General features: G+C 35.6%; 1 protein-coding gene across 1 annotated transcript in view; it reads left to right on the forward strand.

The window, feature by feature from the left end:
- Positions 1 to 7,745: 7,745 nt before the first annotated feature.
- LOC115216679 (N-acetyllactosaminide beta-1,6-N-acetylglucosaminyl-transferase-like) overlaps positions 7,746 to 12,662 on the forward strand; it is a 41,905-nt gene continuing 36,988 nt past the window's right edge. Inside the window, exon 1 of the mRNA XM_029786186.2 lies at positions 7,746 to 7,970. Coding sequence (XP_029642046.1) covers positions 7,960 to 7,970 — 11 coding nt within the window. The 5' untranslated portion in view covers positions 7,746 to 7,959. The remainder of the gene's footprint in view (positions 7,971 to 12,662) is intronic.

Here is a 12,662-nt window from a genome sequence, read left to right on the forward strand (position 1 = left end):
GAACAACACACACACACAACACACACACCACACACACACACACCACACATATATATATATATATATATATATATATATATATATATATATATATATATATATATATATATATATATATATATATATATAGATATATATATATATATGTACTAGCAGTATCGCCCGGCGTTGCTCGGGTTTGTTTCGACTCGCTGGAATTGGAATTTTTGAAAAGTAAAATTTTGCATTATGTAGCTTGTTATTCTCTTCAAGTGAACATTTTTCAGGTTGAAATACACCGAAAAGTGGCGACACAGCAGTGAAAAAATCGTAAAAAATAGGGATTTTCATAGAAAAAAGCACGTTTTTGATGTAAATAATTTTTGGTGTTAACATGGTCCGATTTGAATTTTATCTTGTACGGAAGGAAGAGCAACCCTCCTATCATACTCTCAATTTTGGTCAATTTGCGCCGCAGGGTCTCGGAGGAGATGGTGTTAGTTGAAGGCTACCAAACCTGGCGCACACAGACAACTTCAGCTTTATATAGAGAGATAACACACACACATTAATACACATACATACACACACACACACACACACACATGTATGTATGTATGGATGTATGTATGTATGGATGTATGTATGTATGGATGTATGTATGTATGTATGTATGTACATCTGTCCACTTCTTGCCATATTTTTATCCTTCACTTCCTACACACACACACACTCTCTCTCACACACACACACACGCAGACACACACCTTCTTAGCTTACAATTTCTTTCTTGCAACAATTGACAACTGAAGTACGCCCGCAAATTAATACTACCAAAACTTAGCGACAGAAAGTAAATTAAAAACCAATTTTAATTTATAAAATATAGAATGGAATGTACTTCGAAAAATCATAGGTAAATTCCACCCTTCTCGGGATCTTTCCTTCTCCTATGTTTCCGACGAAGAAACGTTAAACCCTCCTTCTTCCTTTCTTTCCTGAGCGTCCAATAATATTTTATTTGTTCCACGTCCTCGCGTTGTTGTGTTTTTTGTTTTTTTTTTTTGTGTTTTCTTGTTTGGATTAACTTTATATACCGTACGCTCACACGGATACTGAGTGTCTTGGATACCAATTCCTGGATTTTTACACCTACGGATTACTGTTACCATTCTTCCGGAGTACGCCACTGAAATCGTGATTGGAAATCAAAAAAATCTGTCCGCGTGACTCTACAATAATTTTTTTCCTCGAACTCTTTTTTTCCTCGAACTCTTTTTTCCTCGAACTTTTTTTTCCTCGAACTTTTTTTTTCCTCGAACTTTTTCCTCGTTCTTTTTCCTTCTTTACCTTTCTTCTTCTACCTCCATTTTTCCACTTGTGTCGCCACCACTTACACCTACACAAACATTCACCACTTCGCAACATGCCTGACTTGCACTCGTTCGTCTAACACCTTCAATCCCTTCTTAGCCGCTTTCTCGCTTTTTTCCCCGCCCAATGTTTACAACCCGCAAAAATACTTTCTCACTTACTTTTTAAAAAAACTCGCCACACTAGCTATCTCTCCTTCCTCAGCCGTTGCCTCCGCCATCACGTCACACCCCGTGGCTTCCTCTTGAAGTTCCACGCCACCCCCTATTCCTCCACCCTCATCGAACCCACCCTCGCCCGCACTTCCCGCCTCCTCATCCGTGCAACCATCTGTTCCACCCGCTCTCTCCTTCACTCCCTTGACCACCCTCCACTCTTCACCCAACCTATTCTCCGCTTCATTCTTAATCTCAACCACCAACTTCACAATTTCCTCACACACACAAAAAACTCCACCACCTCCTCAACCCTTCACCTCCTTCCCCCCATCCCCATCCCCTACATCCTCCCCCTCCAGCTCCTCCGACTCCCTCTTATCCCGCACCCACCACCCCTCCCCCTTTCCCCCTCTACGGACCCACACACACCCCACCATGACCTCCCTACGCCTACCCCATCTTCACCCAACCACCCTCACTCTCCTCCCCACACCTCTGCACCCCCTCTTCCTTACCCACCACCCCGCTTCCTCGCACTGTTGTCACTATACCCCCCCAATCTCCCCCTCTCCGCTGCCGAGCGCTCTCTCCTCAGTAAGGGACTCCGCTTCACGCCTCTCACGCGCCACTGTGACGAATTCGAGACTCGGACCGACGTCAACCAGTTCCTGCGTCGCCTCAAACTTTGCGCATTCTTCCACGCGTCCCCGCAGCGTCACGACAATCAGGATTGCTTTTTGGAGCTGGGGCGCCGCCCATCCAACTCGACGCCGCCCCCAGGCCAATTCAGTAGCCTAGATTTGTTCGTGAACGACTACAACGCGTTGGTCAACCAGTTTAACTTTAAAAAAAGACCTCTCCGAGCCAACCTCACTCGGGCTGAATTGATTGCCCTTCGCCACCTCCGTCGCCGCAATGACATTATCATCAAACCGGCGGACAAAGGCGGAGCAGTGGTGGTGTGGGACGCAGATCTATACAGGGAGGAAGCGCTCAGCCAGCTTCAAAATCCCCTCTTCTATCGCCTCCTCCCCTCCGATCCCACCTCTTCCTACCAACAGCGAGTGTCCTCCACCATCCACGACCTCATCTCTTCTTCTGCTCTCCCCCCCCACCGCCACCAACCTCATCGTCCTCACACCCCGCACCTCCACCATCTATTTCCTTCCCAAAATTCATAAACCCAATAACCCTGGCCACCCCATCGTTTCTGCCTGTAATTGCCCCACTGAAGACCTTTCCCTATACCTCGACCGCATCCTGTCCCCCTTAGTCGCAGCCCTCCCATCCCTTCAATTCCTTTTCCTTCCCTTCCAGCCCCTCACACCTCCTCTTCACCTTAGACATAAAATCCCTGTAAACGTTAATTCCCCACAACGAGGGTCTCTTAGCCCTCCAACACTTCTTCGACCATCGTCCTGACCCCACCCCCCAGCACCCCCACCCTTCTCCGCCTGGCAGAGCTCGTCCTCACTCTCAACTGTTTCACGCTCTGAGATTTAATAATGCTTACAGTCAGTTTTTCGAAATCTGTGGCAGACGTCACTAGAAAAACTCTTATATATTTGCAAAGCAAGCCTTGCCTTTCATCGTGACCTGGTGGTTACCGCCCGTTTGATAAGAGACAATAATCTCGAAACCGTGGTCCGGTGCGTAATTCTAATGATAAATTATTATGATTATAATATCATCATCTTAATCATCCACTTTCCATACTGGTATAGGTTGAACGGTTTGACTGAGAGCTGGTAAGTCAACAGGCAGCACTAGGCTCCAATCTGATTTGGCAAGGTTTCTACAGCAGGATACCTTTCCTAACACCAACTACTCTGAGATTGTAGTGGGTGATTTTTAAGTACCACTGGCATGGGAACCATTCAGGTGGCACTGGCATCAGTCACGCTTGAATGGTGCTTTTAACATAACACTTGCACAGCTGCCAGTCAGGCGGCACTGGCATTGGCCGTGACTAGGATTTTACTCAGTTCAACAGGTCTTGACAAGTACAGTATATTGCCCAATGACTCACTTGACTTCTACGATCTTCATTTGACTTGACACTCCAAAACTTTTGACTATTACCAATATATAGTATAATACAGAATACTGTGCGGGACTTTTACCTGAGAATATACCTTAAAGAGATAAATCAAAACTATGTTGACCTATAGGCTGATGCACCCAAATTGACTTATAATCAACCTATTGGAACCAATTCATGTCAGTAACCTATCCTTGAATGAATGTTTGCTGTAATGTGTATAAAAGTATCAATCAAATACAATGACTATTCAAATGCGTGGCTCGAGAGGGAACAAGCAATAACATATCTAGATAATTTTGGTGTTTAACAACCCAAATCCTTTTTTCTGTAGGATTGTAAGTCAGTTTTCTTTGACACTAATGTCTAATCTGATAATTTTCAATTTCCAAAAACTGATGTCTATACTGGGACAAAATGGGTAATGACTAATTTCAATAATCTCATGGTGTGTAAATGTGAAAGGATGAAGGACTGAAGAAGTAGGGGTCGGGGGGAAGGATAGGTGAGGAGGGGGAGAGGGGGGTTAGATGAGGAGGGGGAAGATTTGAGACCAAATGGCGTATAAGAGCGAAGAGAGAAGATTAATTCCTGTATATATATATACTCACACACACACATATATATATACTCACAAAAAGTACGTAGCTACGGTCGAACAATGATGATAACATAGCTAAATATTCTTTTGTTACCTGTCAAATTGAACCTCAATCGCTCCTGTCACTTATCGAAATAGCCTCTCTCGTTATCAGTCTAAAATCGTTCGAATATTAATATTCATACTACTCGGATTCATATCGAACTAATAAATTAATCCCGCAACGTAGGTATCCAGTTTTTGTCTATGTTTTTTTAATGTTTAATTTTTTATTATCTGTAATATTTCTATTGTTCATTTAAAAAAAATGTTTACTATAGTTGTGTGTGAGCGTGTGCCTGTCTGTAATGAGTGTGTGTGAGTCTTTGTAATTGTGTGTATTTGTGTGTCTGTGTGTGCGCGCGCGTGCATGCGTGCAGGTGTTTGTGTCCCCAACCACCGCCGAACCACCCGGTGTTGGTACATTTACATCTCCGTCAGTTAGCTGACCGAAACATAAAAGGTATGTATAAGTATGTGTATATGTGTGTGCGTATTTAAATATGTATTCATACACACACACACACACATACATACATACATGTATATATGTACATACATATATATATGTACATACGTATCTATATGTACATACATATATATATTTACATACATATAATATGTACATATATGTATATATATATATAATATATATATATATATATATATATATATATATATATATAATATATATATAAATATTTTAGAGACATATACTATAATATATATATTATATATATATATATATATATATATATATATATATGTATGTAGATATATATATATATATATATATATATATATATATATATATATATATATAATATATATACCTATATATACATATATAAATGGTGGGGTTTGTTGACCGCACGTGGAGAAATGATAGGCAAAGAAAAATTATAAAAAGGCAGAATGCTAAATTGAAGGTAAATTTTAATGAAAATGGGTGTATGGAAATTTTTAAAAATTCTTTTTAAATATATATATTAATTCAAACGGTTTTCGTCGCAATGCGACTTTTCAAGAATTGTAAGTGAAAAGAAAACTTTTTTATATATATAAACTTTTATATATATATACACATATACATACATACATACATGCATACATACATACATACATACATACATATATATATATATATATATATATATATATATAGAGAGAGAGAGAGAGGGAGAGAGAGATACATACATACATACATATACACATATATATATATATATATAAAACATTATTGGTGAAATTAAAACATTATTAAAACATATTGCAACGCACGGTTGCAACGCCAGATGGTTGTACCTCCAACCGTGCTGTTTACTGCTGTGATTTTTGCTACTAAGGTATCGGTTAAACTTTTGATTAATCTACTACAAGATTATTCATCTTTCTATTTCACATAATATATATATATATATATATATATATACATATTATATTATAAAATTTTCCTGCTCTTATTTTATATGATATATAATCGCTCTTATTAAATGTCTAAAACCTTTAATGTTATACACAGTTCACTGCTAAGGGCACTTATTAGAAGTTCAGTATATACTATTCTCATTGAATATATTTGATTAACGATATGCATACATACATATATAGAAACAGATGTGTGTATTTTCCCCCTTGTTTACAATTAACACGGAAAAAGTAGATAAAGAGTTACTAGGGTAGCAAAAAATCGCACCAGCAAAAGGGGAGTGGCACCTTGTTTTTATAGGTATAAACTCTGAAACGTTTGAGAACTAAAAGAATTTGAATAACACCTGTGTTTAACTCCATTTATATATATATATGTGTGTGTGTGTGTGTGTGTGTGTGTGTGTGTATGTATGTATGTATGTATGTATGTATATGTATATATATATCTATATATATATATATACATTGCATATATATACAAACATATACACATACACACATATATATACATACTTATACATATATATATATCATATATATACACATATATATATATAAATATATGTATACACATACACATATATAATTATATATATATAATTATTTTAAAAGAAAACGGAGAAAAAAGACAAGGACAAAACAATAACGGGAAGCTCGTATGTATATATACACTTCAACATTTAAATTTAATTTCTCAAAGTATTTTTGTCGCTTTGAGACCACGACCTGTTCACTGACAAAACTTCGTGCTGCAGTGAATCTGTTTCTTAAATGGCTCATAAACACCTTCCACGCTGCAATTGTTTTCGTTCCAGCAAACGATCTCAGATCAAGTCACTCGCTATGCAAGTACATCTCCGTAATATATATATATATATATATATATATATATATATATAATATATTATATTATATATATATATATATACATTTATATATGTTTGTATGTATATGTATGAATGTATATATAGATATATATGTATGAATACATACATGTGTGTATATATATATACATATTATATGTATGTATACACACCACACACCACACACACACACACACCACACACCACATATATATATAATATATAATATATATATATATTATATATATATATAATATATATATTATATATATATATATATATATAGCGAGAGAGAGTAGATAACGCATACACACCTAGACATACTATTGAGATTCGTCTAAAAGAAATATGAAATCACCTAGAGTGTACATAGTTTCAACAGTTTGTCGGCTCAACAGGTGCGTTTATGTGTGTGTGTGTGTGTGTGTGTGAGTGTATGTGTTCGTGTGTGTGTGTTTTGTGAAAGCAATATACGTTGTATCTGAACAAAGTCTGCCTGCTGTGGTCTGACCTGAGATTAACCAGCAATCGCAAACCCCTCCACACACACACACACACACACACACACATACACATACGCACACAATCGCGCGCTGATGCCTGAACAATGCAGTTTGAACTTTTTAAAAAACAATTAAAGAAGAATAACCTCGTGAAATTAATGTAATGCGATTCGCCTAAATGGAAACAATGTCATGTGACAGTTAATCACGAGACTATTATGTATAATACATACCTGCTCCTCTCCCCACCCTTCCCCAAGCCACTCTAAATGAAAGGCCGAAATTCCTATCGCAGTTCAACAGAAATCACACCTACGAACGTATGCAACGGACACCTCTTACAAATATAAGAAATCGGAAAACTTTCGCAAACCCGAACAGATAAAAAAAAAAAGAAAATAATAATTTGAAAAATCACCGGCCCCTACACGCGCACACATACATACATACATACATACATACATACATACATACATACATACATACATACATACGTACATTAATACATACATATATGCATATATATGTATATATATGTGACCTCGTGTGTACCGTTGGTGATGTTTTTTCCTCTGTCTTCCCTTCTCTGGATCTTTCCTTCTCCTATGTTTCCGACGACGAGCTCCGCTCGAAACGTTAATTCCTCCTTCTCTCCTTCTTTCCTGAGCGTCCAATAATACTATATTTTTTCCACGTCCTCGGGTTGTTGTGTTTTTTTTGTGCTTTCTTGTTTGGATTAACTATATATATATATACTCACACACACACACATATATATATATATACTCACAAAAAGTACATAGCTACGCTCGAACAAACACGATGACATAGCTAAAGATTCTTTTGTTACCTGTCAAATTGAACCTCAATCGCTCCTGTCACTCATCGAAATAGCCTCTCTCGTTATCAGTCTAAAATCGTTGGAATATTAATATTCATACTACTCGGATTCATATCGAACTGATGAACTATGCCCGCAACGTAGGTATCCAGTTTTTGTCTATGTTTTTTTAATGTTTAATTTTTTATTATCTGTAATATTTCTATTGTTCATTTAAAAAAAAAAAAACTCTTACTATATCTGTGTGTGAGCGTGTGCCTTTCTGTAATGTGTGTGTGAGTCTTTGTAATTGTGTGTATTTGTGTGTCTGTGTGTGCGCGCGCGTGCATGCGTGCAGGTGTTTGTGTCCCCAACCACCGCCGAACCACCCGGTTTTGGTACCTTTACATCTCCGACAGTTAGCTGACCGAAACATGAAAGGTATGTATAAGTATGTGTATATGTGTGTGCGTATTTAAATATGTATTCATACGCACACACACACACAGATACATACATACATACATACATGTATATATGTACATACATATATATATGTACATACATATATATATATGTACATATATATATATTTACATACTATATATATGTACATATATGTATAATATATATATATATATATATAATATATACATATATATATATTATATATAATATATATATATATATATATATATATATATATATATATATATATATTATATATATATATATATATATATATTATATATATATATAACAATAAATGGTGGCGTTTGTGTTACCGCACGTGGAGAAATGATAGGCAAAGAAAATTATAAAAAGGCAGAATGCTAATTGAAGGTAAATTTTAATGAAAATGGGTGTATGGAAATAATGAAAATGGGTGTATGGAAAATTTTAAAAAAAATTTTTTTTTAATATATATATAAATTCAAAACGGTTTTCGTCGCAATGCGACTTTTCAAGAATTGTAAGGTGAAAAGAAAACTTTTTATATATATAAACTTTTATATATATACACATATACATACATACATACATACATACATACATATATATATATATATATATATATATATATATAGAGAGAGAGAGAGAGAGAGAGAGGAGAGAGAAAGAGAGAGAGAGAGATACATACATACATACATACATACATAAATACATATACACACACACACATATATATATATATAAGAATAAATGTTTTTATATATAATGAACGTGAAATACAGGAAGGGACGAACACGGAACACAGACAAATCATTCGAAGCCTTCAATCTTCAGTCAGACACCGAATCATCATAGCAAATTTCGGCTATATATATATATATATATATATATATATATATATACATATATATATATACATATTATATTATAAAATTTTCCTGCTCTTATTTTATATGATATATAATCGCTCTTATTAAATGTCTAAAACCTTTAATGTTATACACAGTTCACTACTAAGGGCACTTATTAGAAGTTCAGTATATACTATTCTCATTGATTAACGATATTTGATTAACGATATGCATACATACATATATAGAAATAGATGTGTGTATTTTCCCCCTTGTTTACAATTAACACGGAAAAAGTAGATAAAGTGTTACCAGGGTAGCAAAAAATCGCACAAGTAAAAAGGGAGTGGCACCTTGTTTTTATAGGTATAAACTCTGAAACGTTTGGGAAGTAAAAGAATTTGAATAACACCTGTGTTTAACTCCATTTATATATATATATATATATATATATATATATATATGTGTGTGTGTGTGTGTGTGTGTGTGTGTGTGTGTATGTATGTATGTATGTATGTATATATGTATTATTATATATATCTATTAATATATATATATACATTGCAATATATATACAAACATAGACACACACATACATATATATACAACTTATACATATAATGGCATGTTTCGGTTTTAGTAGCACAGATTTCCGTCGATTTCCGTAAAAAAACTTTTATTTTTTTTACATAAGTAATGAGAGCGAAGAGACTAAGAGGAGCGATTTTACGACGAGAAGGTTTCACTTTGAAATCGGCCTGTGTGGCGTTTGATGGGGTGGTGGAGAGACCGTATTTTGTGTAAGTGAAGTGCTTCTGTTAGTGTGTGGTGAAGAGACAGAGAGAGTAATGTGTGAAAGAGAGAGATAACTGATTTTTTACTCGGTGTATGTGTATATGTATGTATGCATGTATGTGTGTGTGTGTGTGTATGTATCTATGTATGTGTGTGTGTTATGTATGTATGTATGGTATGTATGGCCGATTCATCGTAATTTTTTACTCGGTGTATTGTGAATATGTATGTCTGCATGTATGTGTTTGTGTGTGTAAGTACGTGTGTGTGTGTGGTGTGGTATGTATGTATGTATGTATGGCGATTCAGTGTTTACATTATTTCGAATTAAAAACGAAGATTACCTTGCGGCGCTGTTTATGTAACAGTCTGCTATGTAGAAAATAATGAGGTTGACTCAATGGAATAATGACAGTGATCGAAGATATAGACAAAATTTTTTTATTTAATCGTTTTACATGCCTTGTCGACTGCTACTGTGCAGCCTTAATGTCTCTGTTTGATGTGACGATGGTGAAATGGTAAGAAAAGATGGGAGAGTTATAAAATGATGAGATATTCTTCTCATGAGAAAAGAGTTGCATTCAAAGGAAAAAAAAAGTTAATAGTCTATAGAGGTGCACGAAACTGGGTGCAAGCATGCATATATATGCATGTGTAAACATTGTGTTGTGCAGCAAAAGGAACGAACAGTAAAAATGTGTAGGAAAAGTGACAAAAATCCGATTGGTAATGTTCTGTGTGAAAAGTCTATGCCGGCCATACATACATTACATACATCCATAAACACACACACATACATAGATACATACACACACCCACACACATACATGCATACATACATACATATACACATACACCGAGTAAAAAATCAGTTATCCTCTCTTTCACACATTACTCTCTCTGTCTCTTCGCACACACTAACAGAAGCACTTCACTTACACAACAACTCTGTCTGTCTCCCACACCCCATCAAACGCACCAGGCCGTTTCAAAGTGAACCTTCTCGTCGTAAAATCGCTTCCTCTTAGTCTCCTTTCGCTCTCATTACTTATGTAAAAAAATAAAAGTTGTTTTTTACGGAAATCGACGGAAATCTGATCTACGACATACGAAACTTTTCGCCATTATAATATATATAATTATTTTAAAAGAAAACGGAGAAAAAAGACAAGGACAAAACAATAACGTTCAGCCAAACGATCTCAGATCAAGTCACTCGCTATGCAAGTACATCTCCGTAATATATATATATATATATATATATATATATATATACTAATCAATCAATATAGGGTAGTAAAAAAATTCAAGAAAAATTCAAGAAAAATTTTCTGCAGCCATCGCACGTAGAAAATAGACAATAGTCACAGACTATATAATATATTCAACAAAAGTATTAAGGAATGACCCTGACAGGTCGTTCAAACTCACTATACTTTTGTTTCTTTGTTATATATAATATATAATATATATATATATATATATATTATATATAAATATATATCTATAGGTGATCGTTCCGATTCGTCGTTTCGGTCCACTTCCTGGTTCTTTTTTTATATTATATATATATATAACATTTATATTGTGTGTATCTATATGTATGAATATATATATACATATATTGTATGTATACACACACACACACACACACACACAACACACATATATATATATATATATATATATATATATATATATATAGCGAGAGAGAGTAGATAGCCGCACACACACCTAGACAATACTATTAAGATTCGTCTAAAAGAAATATGAAATCACCTAGAGTGTACATAGTTTCAACAGTTTGTCGGCTCAACAGGTTCGTTTATGTGTGTGTGTGTGTGTGTGTGTGTGTGTGCACGCGTGTCGGAAACTTGGTCGGAAACTTGGTCGGAAACTTGTGCTACGACCAAGCGAACATCGCCACTTAGGGCCACTTATTCTATTGGTCTCTTTTTGCCGAACCCTAAGTTACGGGGACGTAAACACACTAGCATCGGTTGGCAAGCGATGCTGGGAGGACAAAACACAGACACACAACATATACACACTACACACACATACATATTATATATATACGTCTCTGGTAGACCTTTCCGTCGATTTCCGTAGTAGACCTTTCCGTTGATTTCCGTAAACTTCTTTTTATTTTTACCTATGGGCTTGCGGGAACTTTTGAAGTAATGAGAGCGAAGAGAGACTAAGAGAAAGCGATTGTATGACGAGGGAAGTTCTTTTGAAGTTACTGTGGCATTGGAAGCATTGATTACTGTTCGTGTGTGTGTGTGTTTGTGTGCGTGTGTGTGTGTGTTTGATGGGGTGTGTGAGACAGAAAGTATGTTGTGTAAGTGAAGTGCTTCTGTTAGTGTGTGTGAAGAGACAGAGAGAGTAATGTGTGAAAGAGAGAGATAACTGAAATTTTTTACTCGGTGTATGTGTATATGTATGTATGCATGTATGTGTGTGTGTATGTATCTATGTATGTGTATGTGTGTGTGTATGTGTGTTGTAATGTGTGTGTGTGTATGTATGTATGTATGTATGTATGTATGTATGTATGTATTTATGGCCGATTCAGTGTTTACATTATTTCGAGTGAAAACGAAAGATTACCTTTGCCTGTTTATGTAACGGTCTGCTATGTAGAAAATAATGAGGTTGACTCATGAATAATGACAGTGATCGAAGATATAGACAAAAATTTTTTTTTTAATCGTTATACATGCCTTGTCGACTGCTACTGTTGCAGCC

This window comes from Octopus sinensis, linkage group LG10, assembly GCF_006345805.1.
Source record: "Octopus sinensis linkage group LG10, ASM634580v1, whole genome shotgun sequence".
NCBI lineage: Eukaryota > Metazoa > Mollusca > Cephalopoda > Octopoda > Octopodidae > Octopus > Octopus sinensis.